The sequence below is a fragment of the Chiloscyllium plagiosum genome, unplaced genomic scaffold (genome assembly GCF_037043375.1).
Source record: "Chiloscyllium plagiosum isolate Xiang-an unplaced genomic scaffold, Cpla_swu_hap1 HiC_scaffold_32, whole genome shotgun sequence".
Classification (NCBI taxonomy): domain Eukaryota; kingdom Metazoa; phylum Chordata; class Chondrichthyes; order Orectolobiformes; family Hemiscylliidae; genus Chiloscyllium; species Chiloscyllium plagiosum.
The window spans coordinates 41,520,356-41,538,519 of record NW_028270170.1 but is presented as its reverse complement, the minus strand read 5'-3'; the positions used below and the strand labels follow the sequence as shown (position 1 = coordinate 41,538,519).

Below are 18,164 nucleotides of genomic sequence, written 5' to 3'. Positions count from 1 at the left end.
TGCAAATGAGCACTTATTACAGAGTTTACACCTCTCTTTGGGTCAGTACATTCAATACATCATTAAAATATCAGAACTAGCCTTATTTATGATGATAATACCTTGCTTGCAAATGGGGTCCACCCCCTTGGACAACCACCGGAATGTGTAGATGGCGGAGATGGTAAAGGGGGCTTCACCATGGAGCTGTTTGTCCTTTTACAAATGTACTGAAGGTCATTCAGGCATCTCTGGTCACCCCACACTTCTGAAACCAAAATGAAAACATGTATGTGACAAAGAAGGGGTATGGAGGTGAGAAAAAAAAATGCAATGAACAAGATAGAAACAGATTGAGAGGAAAGCAAAGGAAAGTGTGAGTGAGAAAGAGAAAATAGAATCACAGAATTGTACAGCACAGAAGTAGGCTATTCAGCCCATCTTGCCAATATCAGCTCTTTGAAAGAGTTAATTCACTACAGAAAACACATGAAAGAGAGAATAAGAGATTGAAAGCAAATTAAGTTCAAGAACGAGTGTGAGAATAAGAAAGAGAATGAGAAAGTGAATGAGAAAACATAAGAAACTGAGAGACAGAATCTCTTCGACCCAGTTTGAAACTGTGAATTATATGGAAACGCAGCAGCAGTTCAAGAAGACAGCAGACATGACCTTCTCAAGGGCAATTAGGTACAGTTGATAAATGTTAATAAATTCTTTCCTAAACAATGATGATCACATCCTATGAATGAATTAAACAAAAATACGAAATTTGAAACATAAATGTTTTATAAGGTTATTATGTACCTCAGATTTTGTACCTAGGTACTTTTGTACCTAAGATGGCACCAGGAATGGCAACATGGTATATTTTTCATTGTCCACCTGTATCCTTATTTTTGAGTATGCCTGTACATGACAATAAAAGCTAATTCTAATTCTATTATTTGGGAGTCATATTTGTAATGGGTTTAAAGGGCTAACGAACATCATTTGGCAATCTTATTCCGTTTACAAATTGACACTGGACAAGTACAACAGATATCTTGTGCGCCAGTGAAGAAAATGACAACTAACTCAGAGAAAAAGCCCTTTATGAAGAGGATGAAAAATTATAAAACTTTTGATAGTAATTGGATTCAAAGTAACTTTTGAAAGAAAATTGGGTAAACGTTTAAGGGGAAAAATGCAGGTGTTTGGGAAGTATCAGCAGGCAAACCGGATTAATTGGAAAGGCAAACGACCAAAGAGCTGACAATAGATACAATGGGCTGATTGGCCACCATTTGAATCTATGATAGTAAAATGGTTTACTTCAGCTAAACTGACTACCTGGTTATTTTCACAATCTTGTCTGTGGGACCTTGTCCTACACAAATCGAGTTTAGAATTTGCTACATTGCATGAGTGACTGCACTTCTGAAGTGCTTTCATTTACAGGCAAGAGTTTTAGGATGTTTTATAAGTTCTTCATTTCACATGATGGCTTCCTGCATGGCACAAGTGATAGAGAGCTGGGTGTGAGCGAGTTCTCCAAGAACATATTTACCATAATTGAAACAAATTGTCCACTGAGATTTGACCATCATTTGGTCAAGCTCAACCTGACAAGGGATAACAATGTGATCTCAAGCTGAGGACAGATCGGACAGTATGTGTGACAAGTGTCTCTGTCCTCAATTAATTTACACGTGATAATTGGCACACTTTGTGCTAAAACAGCAGTGAACTACGACTGTTCATGGTGTCCAATCAATATCTTATCAATATCAATCAACAATCAGCAACGTCTGACCAACTGTAGGCTCTAGGGAATTATTAAATCAATCATTGATACCTTCCACTACAGCATCCATTAATCAAAAGGATTCTCATTGTCCGAATCGGCAGTGGTTTCACAATCACCAGCTTCCGATTGTATACTATAATGTTGAAATCTCTGAAATCAAACCACAAACATACAGCTTGAGCTGTTGCTCTGCTCTTATGTGAACTTGGACAGTGCTTTCCTCCAGGCTGTGATGAGCCTGCTTCATATCCAGGCTGGTAGCGGATTCCATGATGGACAAATGTTGCAACCCAGGCCCACTGATAATCTCCAAGTGCAGGAACTTTGGCTAAATTCTCTCTGTCTTTAACCCCCAGTCTCCAAAAGGACAATTTCCATACCCTAACCACCAAAATCAGCAAAGCCAGTCCAGGCTGAGGGATCAAGCCAGATATGGTAGGAAGCAGAGGGTAATAGTGGAAGGAAGCCTGTTGTACTGGAGGCCTGTGACTAGTGGAGTGCCTTAGGGGTTGGTACTGGGCCCATTGCTGTTGGTTATGTATATTAATGATTTGGATGAGAATATACAAGGCATGATTAGTAAGTTTGCAGATGGTACTAAAATAGGAGGTACCGTGGGCAGTGAGGAAGGTTATCAGAAATTGCAGCAGGAACTTGATCAGCTGCGGAAGTGGGCTGTGAAATGGTAAATGGAGTTTAATATAGTTAAGTGTGAGATCTTGCATTTGGAAAATCAAATCAAGATAAGAGTTTCATGGTGAATGGTAGGACCTTAAGGAGTGTAGTGGAACAGAGGGACCTTGGGAGTTCAGGTGTATGGTTCTCTGAAAGTGGAGACACAGGGCAGTGAAGAAAGCTTTTGGCACACTGAAGAAGGGCCTGTGCCCGAAACGTCGAATCTCCTGTTCCCTGGATGCTGCCTGACCTGCTGTGCTGTTCCAGCAATAAAGTTTCAACTTTGATCTCCAGCATCTGCAGACCTCACTTTCTCCTTTTGGCACACTGGCCTTCTTCAGTCAGGGCAATGAGTATAGAGATTGGGAATTATGATTTGGAGATGCCGGTGTTGGATTGGGATGTACAAAGTTAAAAATCACACAACACCAGATTATATTCAAACAGGTTTTTTGGAAGCACTAGCTTTTGGAGCGCTGCTACTTCATCAGGTGATTGTGTAATATAAGATTGTAAGATATAGAATTTATAGCAAAAGTTTATAGGGTGATGTAACTGAAATTATATATTGAAAAAGACCTGGATTGTTTGTTAAGTCTCTCATCTTTTAGAATCCTTGGTATTTTCATTTCTTTCATATGTAAACTGCAAAACTTTGTTTAAAAATTACATTCTCAAGAATGTAATGAGAATGTGAATGTAACTTTTAAACAAAGTTTTGCGATTTACATATGTAAGAACTAAAACCAAAATGGATTCTAAAAGATGAGCGACTTAACAAACAATCCAGGTCTTTTTCAATATATAATTTCAGTTACATCACCCTGTAAACTTTTGCTATAAATTCTGTATCTTACAATCTTATACTCCACAACTACCTGATGAAGGAGCAGCTCTCCGAAAGTTAGTTGGACTATAACCTGGTTTTATGTGATTTTTAATATTGGGAAGTTATGTTGCAGTTGTACAGGATGTTGGTGAGTCTGTCCTTGGAGTATTATGTTCAGTTTTGGCCACTTTACTATAGGAAGGATGTTACTAAACTGCAAATTTACAAGGATGTTGCCAGGAGCCAAGGGACTGAGTTATAGGGAGAGGTTGGACAAGCTATGACTTTTTTCCTTAGAGCGTAGGAGACAGAGGGGACTTTATAGACGTGTATAAGATCATAAGAGGCATGGATAGGGGGAATGCACTCAGTCTTTTTCCCAGGGCTTGGGAATCAAAGACTGGAGGACATAAGTTTAAGGTTAGAGGGGAAAGAATAAAAGGGAACCTGAGGGGCAACCTTTTTTTTTTACATAGAGGGCATATGGAATGAGCTGCCAGCAGAATTGATTGAGGTGGGTACATTAACAACATTTAAAAGGCATTTGGACAGATACGTGGATAGGAAAGGTTTGGAAGAATATGAGCTAAGTGCAGGGGAATGGGGTTAGCGTTGATGGACATTTTGATCGGCATGGACTAGTTTGGACCAAAGGGCCTGTCTCCGTGCTGTAGGATTCTATGACCCTATGTATACCTCAGAAGCATACCAGGTAATGGATTTACAAATTAGGCCAATGGCATAGCTCAGTCTGGTGAAGAAATCTAGTGAAAAGGTATGGTCACGCTTTGATAAGGATGTTCCAAGAGATCATCCTGTCTCTAAACCCAAAGAATATAAGTCACCGTTGAGGTCACAACTGAAGCATTCTGTGCAGTACATTACAGGAAAGATGTAATTATTTTGGAGAGAGTACAGAGATTCACTAGAATGTTGCCAGGGCTGGAGGATTGTAGTTACGAGGACAGACTGGAGAGGTTCAGGTTATTTCCCTTGGAACAGAGAAGCCTGATGGATGACATGAGTGAGGTATATAAAATTGTGAGGGGTTGAGATAGAATAGAGAGGAGTAACCTGTTTCCTTGGCAATGAATTGAAAAACCAGGGGTCATAGATTGAATCTATGTAGTAGATGTGAGGAAAAACTTGTTTAGGCATAGGGTGGTGGGTGCCTGGTTTTTGCTGCCTCAGTTGGTGGTGGAGGCAGAGACTCTAAACGCATTTAAAAAGTACCTGGATCTGGACCTTCATTGCTGTAAGCTGCAGGGCTATGGACCACGTGCTGGAATACCACATTAGAAAGGGCATCTGGGTGTCTTTGGGTTAGCATTGACGAAATGAGCCCAATAACCCCCTTCTGTGCTGTATCATTTCTATAGTTCTAATTGTACAGCATAAGAAGCCTTTTGGCAAAAACAATGACTGCAGATGCCGGAAACCAGATTCTGGATCAATGGTGCTGGAAGAGCACAGCAGTTCAGGCAGCATCCGAGAAGCTTCAGCAAAATCGACGTTTCGGGCAAAAGCCCTTCATCAGGAATACCCATCATGCCTGTGCTGCTCTTTGACACTGTTGTCCAGCAATTCATATTCTCTGGCATTCCCCATTGAGCTGCAAAGATTTCCCCCTTTAAAGTATTTTACAAGTTCCCATTTGAATGCTATTATTGAATCTGGTCCAGCACCCTTTCAGACTGTGCTTACCAAATTATTATTACTGCATTGAAAAGAGAACACCACTCCTCTGATAATCCATTATTGTTATTTTAGTTATGCCAGGACAGGTTTAAGTCTCCAAAGTATGGTGTTTGAGAACCTGGAATGTATTGGGATATATCTAGCCCATAAGGGTAATTTCCTTGTGGCTCTTACCTTTACTGGGTGACATGTAGACACATTTTCTGTCCCGCGAAATAGGTCGTGGCTTCCCTGAGGCCCAAGAGACAAAATTCAGAATCGAACCATCAGACCACCTGGAACACAGAACATGATCAGGACGTCATCATTGCACTGAATCACGGCCTTAATTAAAATCCTTTTTGGCCTCAGTAAGTGACACTTGCGAACTACGTGGGTGTATCACAAGGACAAGATTTTGATTGTGGATATAATTCCTCAAGTTCAAAAAATGTGCTCCCCTTTGCCATCCAGGTTGTGGATATTGGCCATTTACGTCAATCACTTGTAGAACTGAAATCCAGCAAAATGGTTGCTTTACTTAAATTACTGGTGGATAATCTAGCAATTATTGACCATCCCTTGTTGTCCTTGGAGAAGGTGGTATTGAACTACTTTCTTGAACTGCTGCAGTCCATTTAGCATGGTTACACCCACAGTACAATTAGAGATGGAGTTCCAGGGTTCTGACCGAATAACAATGAGGGCCTAAGTCAAAGTCATTTCAACCTAGCTTCATTTCATTTGCACTTTTCTGTACCGATTTGATACAAGAGAACAGCTTGTTATGCTATTGAAGAGATAGCCACATTACTGTCTATGTAGACCAGACCAGATAAGGAAAACAAATTTCCTTCCCTAAAGGACATTAGTGAACATGATAAAAAAACAAAAAAACTGTGGACGCTGGAAATCTGAAACAAAAACAGGAATTACTTGAGAAACTCAGCACATTTAGCAGCAAATACGGAGAGAAGGCAGAGTTATCATTTTTGAGTGTGGTGACCCTTATTCAATGAATGTGGTATGTTTTTACAGTGAATCAATAAAGATTTCTTAGTAATTCCACATTCATTAATTCAACTTAAATTCCATCAGCCATCATTGTGGGATTTGAACCTGTGTCCCTGAACCATTAGCCTGGGCATAATGCTAGCCAAATGACTTAGGCCCTCACTGTTATTCGATCAGAACCCTGGAACTCCATCTCTAATTGTATTGTGGGTGTAACCATGCTAAATGGACTGCAGCAGTTCAAGAAAGTAGTTCAATGCTAGCCTCTCCGTCATTACTCCTCAATAAGTTGGGGAAAGGGCAGCGAGAGTATGACTTGCCACCATATGAAACAGTTGAGGTGAATAGCACATTTAAGATGGAGCTAGATGTTGAATATGTTGTCAGGATGAGATGAAAAGAGATAGGAGGAAGATTGTTTGTAGAATTAACACTGGCATAGATTAGTTAGGTCAAATGGCCTGTTTCTGCTCTGTAACTACGATGTGGTAAAGATTCAGCAGTGTGGGAAGGGTCAGAAACAGGAGAAAATAAGACAAATCAGCCAAGTCAGTAGAATGGAGGAGAGGGGAGAGATTAATGAACAAAATGAAGGTTTACTATTATAAAATTAGTAATGAAATAGAATGAAAGAAGTCAAGAGATTCAAGGTGCAGAATGTGGATGTGACGGGATTCCATACTGTATAAGGATAAATACCACAAACCTGAATCGTCCATCGTTCTCATTGGTGTGAAGGCCAATCCACCAAAATTGGTCCTGAAAGCGGAAGAGCTAAAAAAGAAGTAACTAAGTTAGTTACATGTTGCTGTAGGTATCACTATTTTAATTCAGTCTTTGTGCATTGTTCCAAGCTGACCCTGAGAAGGTGCCAGTGAGCCAACTTCTTGAACTAGGTAAAAACAATGACTGCAGATGGTGGAAACCAGATTCTAGATTAGTGGTGCTGGAAGAGCACAGCAGTTCAGGCAGCATCCAAGGAGCTTCGAAATCGATGTTTCGGGCAAAAGCCCTCCAGTCCATAGGGAGAATGTTTTCTCATCTTGCTGTTAGGGAAGGAGTTCCCATAATTTGACCCAGTTTTAATGAAGGAACAGTGCTTTAGTTCCAAGTTAGGATGGTGTATGTTGGAGGGGAACATGCATTTGCTGGTCTTCCCATGTATCTGCTGCCCTTCTCTTTCTACATGGTAGAAGCCACTGGTTTGAAAGGTGCTATTGGTGAGTTGTCATGTGATTTGTAAATATACAGTTACCATTGTGCATCAGTGGTGGAGGCAGTGAATGCTTAAAGTAGTGGATAGAGTGCCAAATGGACTACTTTGTCCTGAATGCTTCTGTGTTGTTGGAGCTGCAATGTCCAGGTTAGTCAAGAGTATTCCCGCACACCTCTAACTTGTGCCTTACAAATGGTGAGGACCTTTGAGGAGCTGGGGGTTGAGTTACTTCTTTCCCTGTCTCTGACCTGCTCTTGTAACCATAGCATTAATGTTGCTGGCCCAGTTGAGTTTCTGGTCATTTATTCCTTTCCCAATCCCCATTAGGAAATGTAGCTTGCTGTGCTAAAAGACAAGTCTCATCAACTTGTCTTTTAGCACAGCGGAAGTGAAGTTGGAGCGCAGAGCTAGTCGGGAAGGTAAGTGATTGATATTTAAGAACTTACCTCGACGCCAACGGTCTTTTCACAGCAGAGAGCGGCGCGAGCTGGGCGGAAGTGAAGTTGGAGCGCAGAGCTAGTCGGGAAGGTAAGTGATTGATATCTAAGAACTTACCTCGACACCAACGGTCTTTTCACAGCAGAGAGCGGCGCAAGCTGGGCGGAAGTGAAGTTGGAGCGCAGAGCTAGTCGGGAAGGTAAGTGATTGATATTTGAGTGGGTGTGTTCTAGATCCCAGGCCCTACATAGTAGGGCCTCCCTCCCGTCCTCCTTCTCTAACCTAACTTTAAAGTCCACAGGTAAGCTACTCAGTGTTCTTGTTTTGGAGACGAAGTGTAGAGTAATGGCAGCGCAGGCAGTGGAATGTTCCTCCTGCCGGATGTTTGAGGTAGGGGTGACCACCGATACTCCTGCCGACTTCATCTGCAGGAAATGCAGTCAGATCCTGCTCCTCACAGAACGAGTTAGGGAACTGGAACTGGAGTTGGATGAACTGAGGATTATTCGAGAGGCTGAGAGGGTGATAGATAAAAGCTACAGGGACATAGTTACGCCAGAGAACAGAGGTAGCTGGGTAACAGTTAGAGGTGGGAAGGGGAGGAAGCAGGCAGTGCAGGGATCCCCTGTGGTCGTTCCCCTCAACAATAAGTATACCGCTTTGGATACTGTTGGGGGGGACGGCCTAGCAGGGGTGAGCTGCAGCGACCGGGTCTCTGGCACGAGGTCAGGCTCTGAGGCTCAGAAGGGAAAGGGGGAGAGGAGGAGAGCGCTTAGTTATAGGAGACTTTTTAGTTAGAGGGATGGACAGGCGGTTCTGTGGACATGGGTGAGACTCTCGGATGGTTTGTTGCCTCCCGGGTGCCAAGGTCCGAGATGTCGCGGACCGTGTCTTCAGAATCTTTAAGGGGGAGGGTGTGCAGCCAGAAGTCATGGTGCACGTTGGCACCAACGACATAGGTCGGAAGAGGGGTGGGGAGGTCATTCAGGAGCTCAGGGAATTAGGCTGGAAGGTAAAAGCTAGGACGGACAGAGTCGCCATCCCTGGGTTGTTGCCGGTGCCACGTGAAAGTGAGACAAGGAATAGGGAGAGAGTGCAGTTGAACACGTGGCTGCAAGGATGGTGTAGGAGGGAGGGATTCAGGTATTTGGACAATTGGACTGCATTCTGGGGAAGGTGGGACCTGTACAAGCAGGACGGGTTGCACCTGAACCAGAAGGGCACCAATATCCTGGGAGGTAGGTTTGCTAGCATTCTTCGGGGGGGTTTAAACTAATTTGGCAGGGGGATGGGATCCGGACTTGTAGTCCAGCAAGTAGGCTAGCTGTTTGTCAGGATGTCCAAGAATGTAGGGAGGCTGTGAAGAAGGTAGCACTGACAGGGAGTACTTGTGGACACAGAGATGGGCTCAAGTGTGTATACTTCGAGGAGAAAGTGAGGTCTGCAGATGCTGGAGATCAAAGTTGAAACTTTATTGCTGGAACAGCACAGCAGGTCAGGCAGCATCCAGGGAACAGGAGATTCGACGTTTCGGGCACAGGCCCTTCTTCAGGAATGATATTCCTGAAGAAGGGCCTGTGCCCGAAACGTCGAATCTCTTGTTCCCTGGATGCTGCCTGACCTGCTGTGCTGTTCCAGCAATAAAGTTTCAACTCAAGTGTGTATACTTCAATGCAAGGAGTATCAGAAATAAGGTGGGTGAACTTAAGGTGTAGATCGGTACCTGGGACTACGATGTTGTGGCCATCACAGAAACATGGATAGAAGAGGGACAGGAATGGTTGTTGGAGGTTCTTGGTTACAGATGTTTCAGTAAGATTAGAGAGGGTGGTAAAAAAGGAGGGGGGGGTAGCGTTACTAATTAGAAATGGTATAACGGCTGCAGAAAGGCAGTTCGAGGGGGATCTGCCTTTGGAGGTAGTATGGGCTGAAGTCAGAAATAGGAAAGGAGCAGTCACCTTGTTGGGAGTTTACTATAGGCCCCCCATAGCAGCAGAGATGTGGAGAAACAGATTGGGAAATAGATTTTGGAAAGGTGCAGAAGCCACAGGGTAGTAGTCATGGGTGATTTCAACTTCCCAAACATTGATTGGAAGCTCTTTAGATCAAGTAGATTGGATGGGGCGGTGTTTGTGCAGTGTGTACAGGAAGCTTTTCTAACTCAGTATGTAGATTGCCCGACCAGAGGGGAGGCCATATTGGATTTGGTACTTGGTAACGAACCGGGACAAGTGATGGGCTTGTTAGTGGGTGAACATTTTGGTGATGGTGACCACAATTCCTTAGGAAGGAAGATGTGTTGGACATTTTGAATAACTTGAGGATAGACAAGTACCCCGGGCCTGACGGGATATATCCTAGGATTGTGTGGGAAGCAAGAGAGGAAATTGCAGAGCCGTTGGCAATGATCTTTTCGTCTTCACTGTCAACAGCAGTGGTACCAGGGGACTGGAGAGTGGCGAATGTTGTGCCCCTGTTCAAAAAAGGGAATAGGGATAACCCTGGGAATTACAGGCCAGTTAGTCTTACTTCGGTGGTAGGCAAAGTAATGGAAAGGGTACTGAGGGATAGGATTTATGAGTATCTGGAAAGACACTGCTTGATTAGGGACAGCCAGCACGGATCTGTGAAGGGTAGGTCTCGCCTTACAAGTCTTACTGAATTCTTTGAGGAGGTGACAAAGCTTGTGGATGAGGGTAGAGCAGTGGATGTAGTATACATGGATTTTAGTAAGGCATTTGATAAGGTTCCCCATGGTAGGCTTATGCGGAAAGTCAGGAGGCATGGGATAGAGGGAAATTTGGCCAGTTGGATAGAAAACTGGCTAACTGGTCGAAGTCAGAGAGTGGTGGTAGATGGTAAATATTCAGCCTGGAGCCCAGTTACAAGTGGAGTTCCGCAGGGATCAGTTCTGGGTCCTCTGCTGTTTGTAATTTTTATTAATGACTTGGAAGAGGGAGTCGAAGGGTGGGTCAGTAAATTTACAGATGATACGAAGATTGGTGGAGTTGTGGATAGTGAGGAGGGCTGTTGTCGGCTGCAAAGGGACTTAGATATGATGCAGAGCTGGGCTGAGGAGTGGCAGATGGAATTCAACCCTGCCAAATGTGAGGTTGTCCATTTTGGAAGGACAAATAAGAATGCGGAATACAGGGTTAACGGTAGGGTTCTTAGTAAGGTGGAGGAGCAGAGGGATCTTGGGGTCTATGTTCATAGCTCTTTGAAAGTTGCCACTCAGGTGGATAGAGCTTGTAAGAAGGCCTATAGTGTATTAGCGTTCATTAGCAGAGGGATTGAATTCAAGAGTCGTGAAGTGATGTTACAGCTGGACAGGACTTTGGTTAGGCCACATTTGGAGTACTGTGTGCAGTTCTGGTCGCCTCACTTTAGGAAAGATGTGGAAGCTTTGGAGAGGGTGCAGAGAAGATTTACCAGGATGTTGCCTGGAATGAAGAATAGGTCGTTCGAGGATAGGTTGAGCGTGCTAGGCCTTTTCTCATTGGAACAGCGAAGGATGAGGGGTGACTTGATAGAGGTTTATAAGATGATCAGAGGAATAGATAGAGTAGACAGTCAGAAACTTTTTCCCCGGGTACAACAGAGTGTTACAAGGGGACATAAATTTAAGGTGAAGGGTGGAAGGTATAGGGGAGATGTCAGGGGTAGGTTCTTTACCCAGAGAGTGGTGGGGGCATGGAATGCGCTGCCTGTGGGAGTGGCAGAGTCAGAATCTTTGGCAACCTATAAGCGGCAATTGGATAGGTACATGGATGGGTGCTTAAGCTAGGACAAATGTTCGGCACAACATCATGGGCCGAAGGGCCTGTTCTGTGCTGTATTGTTCTATGTTCTATGTTCTAACTGCACTCAAAGTATAACCTTTCAACAAGATGTGGAAGGATAGTTGGCATTTGTTAGGCTTACTATGGTCCCAAAGAGAGTGAAATTGAAAAGTACAATTTGCTTCGGATCTGTCCTCATAGCGGATGACACAAGAAACAATAATGTGGAACCAAGGGTCGAAGTGAGAATGAGGAACTTGAAGAAAGGAGAATTGGGAAAGAAACAGCAATGGGGAAATTAATGGAAGCAAATAGCCAAAAATTCCCCGAATCTGACGACCTATATCCTATGGGTTTAAAACAGGCAGCAGTTCTTTTGACTTTATCTTCCTGACAACTTCGTAAGAATTGGAAAGTATAAAAAGATGATCCTAATATTTAAGAAAGGAGGAAGACAGAAAATGGGGAACTATAGATCAGTTAGCTTGTACCAGTAATTAGAAAATGCTGGTATCTATAATTAGGGATGTGCTAAATGGCCATCTAGAAAATCACAATCTGATTAGGCAGGCAACATGACAGATTTATGAAAGGGAACTCAATTAATTTGTCAAAGACGATTATCATTGAGGGTGTAACTGATGGAATGGATAAAAGGAAACCAGTGGATGTGGATGTGTGCACTAAAGCTGTGTATAATAAAGTAGCTAATTTCAAGTCATTAGAGCTGGAGATGATGATGCTTTGTAGAGTTTGAAGCTCTTCCACTTTTCCCAGTGACTTGTAGTTTTTTATTATTTATTCATGGAATGTGTGCATCACTGGCTGGCCAGCATTGATGTTCTTGAGACGGTGGTGGCGAGGTGACTTCTTGAATTACTGCAGTCACTGTGCTGCAAGTAGACTCTTAATGCCCTTAGGGAGGGAATTGCAGGATTTTGACCCAGTGATATATTTCTATGTCAGGATGGTGACTGATTGGAGGGGAACTTGTTAAATGGTGGTGTTCCCAGGCATCTTCTGCCCTTGTCCTACAAGATGGAAGTGGCCATAGATTTGGAGGGTGCTGTCCAAAGATCTTCGGTTTATTGTGGATGACAATTAAGTATGTTGCTTTGTCCGGAATGGTTGTGCCAAGCTTTCTGAGTGTTGTTTGAGCTGCATCCATCCATCCAGGCAAATGGGGATAATTCCATCACACAGCAGACTTGAGTCTTGTAGATGGTGGACAGAGTTTGAGTAGTCAGGATGTGAGTTACCTGCCACAGTATTCCTGGTCTCTGACCAGCTCTTGTAGCCACTGTATTTATATGGCCATCCCAGTTGAGTTTCTGGTCAATGGTAACCCCCAGGGTGCTGACAGTGCAGGATTCAGTGATGGTAATGCCATTGAATATCAAGGGATGCTGGTTAGATTGTCTTTTATTGGAGATGGTCATTGTCTGGCATTTTGTGTGACATTGTCCAGATCTAATTACATTTGAACATGTATCATAGACTACCATAGAAATTCCTATGGTGTGGAAACAGGTCATTAGGCCCAATGGCCCAGATCGACCTTCCAAAGAATATCCCACCCAGATCCATTCTCCTGCCCTACATTTCCCATGTACTGCTTCAGTATCTGAGGAGTTGCAAATGGTGCTGAACATTGTGCAATCATCAGCGAACATCCCCACTTCTGACCTTACAAAGTCATTAATGAAGCAGCTGAAGATGCTTGAGCCAAGGACACTACCCTGAGGAACTCCTACAGAGATGACCTGGAACTGAGATGACTGACTTCCAACACCCACAATCATCTTCCTATGACTCCAACCAGCACAGTGTTTGCCCCTGATTCCTAATTATTCCAGTTTGGCAAAGGATGCCATAATCAAATGAAGCCATTAATTCAGCTTATTTGTCTATGTTACAATTCTATACTGGAATAAAGAAAACACTTGAGAAAATTGTGTTTTGGATCTACCAACTGACACCGAGAAAAGAAAGTTACAGTGTTTGGACAAAATAAAGGTTTTACTTTCGATGGTTGTAGTTATAGGCAAGGGGACAGACAAGCATTTCTGTTCCTTGTTGTGTGATACCTCCTTGGTGCCAGGGTAAAGGATATCACAGAGAAAGTGCAGAATATTCCATGAGGAGAAGGAAGTGAGCCAAATTTGAGTCACATTGGTACCAATGGTCTGGAAAGAGCAGGTACTAAGGTCAGACTTACAGAGCTAAGGAAGAAGGTAAAGTTTAAGACCTCAAGATTAGCAATCTCTGGATAACTCCTGGTGTCATGCGCTTGCAAGAGTAGAAATAGTAAGATTGGGAGAGGTAATATACGGCTTAAAGCTTGGTGTAGGAGGAGGGGGTTTGAAATTTGTGGAGCACTGATATCAGTCCTGGGACAGAAGGCACCTATTCAAAAGAAGTTGGTTGTCCCTCAACAGGACTGGACCAAGGCCCTTCAAGGAGGTTCAGTTGGAGGAAGGAATAAATTGATAGGGGGATAGGCAGCAGCATATTGGATGAAAAGAAGTGAACATAGTTCATAAAGTGAGGTTGTGGACATGACTAAAGAAAGAGGTAGTACCATATCAGATAGGAGCAAAGTAAGAAGGATAATGAAAAATGAAGAGTCAGATTTACAACATATGTAAATACACAGATAACGGTGAATAAAGTTGGTGAGCTAAAAGCACAATAGAATATGATGTAGTGGCAAAAACAGAAATATGTTCAAGGACAAAATGTTCAGAAAAGATGGAGGAAGAAAGGAAGTGGGGTGACAGTCCATATTAGGGATGACATTACAGTCTTAGAGAGTGCCACCAATCTCTATGATCTTTATTGCATTTCAAGACCGAGATAGGGGAACAAATCTGCAGGTGAATCAGAAAGATGCACAAATACTATCGAGTGGTGATAATAGGGGACTTCAATTACCCAAATATTAATTGGGAAAGTGTAACATTAAAGGGTAAGGAAGGGGAGGAATTTCTGAAGTGCTCATGAGAATTTCCTAGATCAGAATATTTTCAATTTATTTAGAAAGGAGGTATTTCGATATCTAGTGATGAGAAATGAGGCGAGTTACGTGAACTAAGTGTTTGTGGGGCAACATTTCAGTAAGAGTGATCATTGTTTTATAAGATTTAGATTAGTATTGAAAAACCACAAGGAACAACACAATATAGAACTTCTAAATTGAAAGAGAGTGAATTACAATGGTTGGCTCCTTTCTTCTCTGTCTGTTAACCTATGCCAGTGAAATGGAATAATAATCTTCATATTGGATTTATGTCTGAGCTGCAATCGTGTACCCTTCCTCAAAGTGAATCTGAATAAACTGTTTTCCAGATTCCCCTTCCTAATTTAACTAGAGCAGATGTTGGTGCACATCTGTGCAAAACCACTAGAGCTCACTCCGGAGAGCTGAGGAGTTCAGTATCATTTCTTAGTGCATTTTTTCAGTCCTACCTTCTGCAGGGTCTGTCCTAGGAAGGTCAGCTCCTCCTGGCTGTGAATGGAGGCCAGTTCCGCTTTGAACCAGGTACAGATCCGCTGGGCTTGAGGCCAGGTGGAGAGATGCTTAAAGAACTTGTACTCTGCATCCTGGAACTGGAACCACTGGTTGCTTGCAGCATCTGGCAAGAGAAGGCTTTGACTCATTTTGCATCAGCAATGTAAACCAAAAAAATGTTACTCTGAACGAATACAAAGATGAAATTGAAAACAGAAAGTGCTGGAAATACTCAACAAATCAGGCAATATGTAAGGAGGGTGAAGCAGAGTTAACATCTCAGGTCATCAGAGAAGTTCAGTTTAGATCTGGTAACATCACAACCGACAAGCTCCCCTCTAAGTCATATGCCACCCTGACTTGGAACTTTATTCCCATTCCTTCACTGTTGCTGTTTCAAAACACTTTGATTAATTTTTGAGATTACAATAAGTTATCCTTTTTTGATTCATTTTCTCACATCTGTACGTTACTTGGACAAGATTAAGAAATGTAAAGAGGGATAAAGGTTATTTTACTTTGATTATAAAAGGCAGTGTCTGACTGGTACTCTATAAAGGAGGAGAAATTGAGGATCAGGAATGAAGAGTGATGCCCATTCCTGATGAAGGGCTTATGCCCGAAACATCAATTCTCCTGCTCCTTAGATACTGCCTGACCTTTTCCAGCACCACACTCTTGACTCAGATACTCTATAAAGTTGGCATTAATGTAGGAACAAATTAGGGCATTAATAGTGGAATTTTTAAAGCAGATTTCTGAATGGTCTGCTTCCTAAGAACATTTCAAGACTTTAAACTGTCACTATATGGTTCATTGTTTCAGTACATAGTATACACTGTGTGAATGGAGGGAACATGGATGAGACCTTTCAAATACACCTTTCAAAAGGTTCCCAAAGCACAACTATGGTTCATGGCTCCTTCATGAACCAAGAGTCCTCGAGAAGCGAGCCAGACTCTATGGTATGAGATGCCTAACACTCGAGGCGAGGAGTGCATGATGTGAGCTTACAAGCTGCATCATTATCCCGCATCTGTAATGGGAATCTCAGTTATCATTTTTAATGGCCTCTGGAAAAAACTGAACTCTGAAAATCTGACCATGTCTTTCAGTCCTGTCTACTTCATTCCAGAACCATCAACTCTCTTCCTCCATTCATACTCTGCCTCCCCACCCCAACCCATTCAGTGTCTGAGATGGACCCACATCATTTACAACCTTCACAGCCAATTTGACTCTGAGCTGAACTTACAACCACATATTCTCTTCATCATCAAACCACCTACGTCCGCCTCCACAAAGCAGCCAGGTCACTGCCCCAACCAACTAGATTTATTGCTAAAATTCTCTTCGGTCTTTATTACAGTGCCTTGACACTTGACAATTCCAATGTTCTCCTATGATAGCTGGTTTCCCACCTTACCCGATCTTTAAATTTGAGCTCAGCCAAATATGTATCCTAAGCTCCATCTGGCCATCCTCTAGGGCTCCCTGATCTGGCACTGGAAGCATTTTAAAATACTCATCAAATTTGTCAAATCCCTCCATGGCCTCACTCCTCCCAAACCTCCCCAAGCCCAGAATCCTCCAAGAACTCTGTGCTCCACCAAGCTTAGCCTCCTCCTGCCCACATCCATACCTCAGCCAGGATGCACATCCCAATTTAATGTAATACACTGGAGACACATACATATTTTATGGTTGACTGGTTCAAATTTTGAAGCAATTTTGCAGCTACAAGTTAGAACTAAAAAGCCAGGAACACGAATCTCAATGAAGTTGAAACGCTGAAGTCAGAAATCAATAATGACAGATGACAATTGCACACCAAACAGGAGAATGCAACAAATGAAGCTAAAACACATAAATGGAATGCATCAATACATTTTGAAACAATTTTTGACTATCCTCAAACTGATTACGTCTCCCTGTGAATAAGACTGGTAAAATAACAAAAGTTTAGGTGAAGCTAGATAAGCAGGAAAAGAGCAGACCTGCATGGCCGACCATGTTCCTATTACAATAGCTGTGTTTTGCTATTCCACACCATTATAAAATGCAACATACCTTCAGTGCCCTCTGGTTCCTTCACAACAGCTCCTGTGGGACAAAGGAAGAATTGATTAGAACAGTGTAAATTCCCAAGACATGTCACTCCTTGGTTAGCCTATGGTTTATACCTATCAGCAGGAGTTTCCAAAGGCACTGTGTGCGCTAGTGGTCACAGCCACTGCATTGATGTGTGCTACAATAAAAAGCGCAAGTACTGTGTGTGCAAGGAGCTACATGTCAGATTTAGCACACATGTTGCACATGGATCTCTGGAACAGCAACAGACAAAAGAAAATAGAATTAGTTTGGAATTTGAGCTGGAAGAACTAGAGTAAGGTGGTTTGACTGGACCTTCAGGGACTAGGTCACTGGGACACCAGGTTCTACCTGAGAGACAGGTATTAACATCAAAGGATGGAGTAATGAAGGAAGTCTAACAATCATTGCCTTTACAGAAAGGTGGACACATGGGTTGGAATGCTTTATCTCCCTTTCCATCTTCATTTGATCCCTACTGCTTCCTCACCTGTAATGGGGCTTTGCATGTAAATTAGTCAATTAGAAAACATAGGTGATTTGGTGGTGATGGAAAAATACAGCCGTGATTGGATGATTGGAGAAGGGGAAGCACAAAAACTGCTCAGTTGTGTAGATTAGATTCTCTACAGTATGGAAGCAGGTAATTTGGCCTCAACAAGTCCACACCGGCTCTCCAAAGAGTAACCCACCCCCCTACCCTATATTTACCGCTGACTAATCCACCTAACACTATGGGCAATTTAGCATGGCCAAATCACCTGACCTGCACATCTTTGGATTGTGGGAGGAAACTGGAGCACTCCCAGGAAACCCACACAGACAAAGGGAGAATGTGCAAAGTCCACACAGACAGTTGCCTGAGGCAGGAATTGAATCCAGGCCCCTGGCGCTGTGAGGCAGCAGTGCTAACCACTGAGCCACCGTACCACTGAGCACTTCTGGATATAAAATAATTGAAGGCAACCTGGAAAAAATGTCATTTCACTGTGACAGGAGGTGAGCAAATCTGCCAACTTAATAGCTAGAATTAGCTTCAAGATAATGACTACGTCATCACCTGACATGGAAGAAGCTGCTGACGCCATCTTTGAAGGCCACGAGAATGTCCTTTGTTGTAGCAATCATCCCAGCACCCATTCTCCAAACTCAGACCTGCAAGA

General features: G+C 42.9%; 1 protein-coding gene across 1 annotated transcript in view; it reads right to left on the bottom strand.

Moving 5' to 3' along the window:
* mrc2 (mannose receptor, C-type 2) overlaps positions 1–18,164 on the bottom strand; it is a 337,889-nt gene that overhangs the window by 50,450 nt on the left and 269,275 nt on the right. Inside the window, exons 16-20 of the mRNA XM_087977928.1 lie at positions 16,981–17,013; positions 14,868–15,034; positions 6,670–6,737; positions 5,145–5,245; positions 102–247 (exon numbers count right to left, since the gene is read on the bottom strand). Of these exons, the coding sequence (XP_087834054.1) occupies positions 102–247; positions 5,145–5,245; positions 6,670–6,737; positions 14,868–15,034; positions 16,981–17,013 (515 nt within the window). The remainder of the gene's footprint in view (positions 1–101; positions 248–5,144; positions 5,246–6,669; positions 6,738–14,867; positions 15,035–16,980; positions 17,014–18,164) is intronic.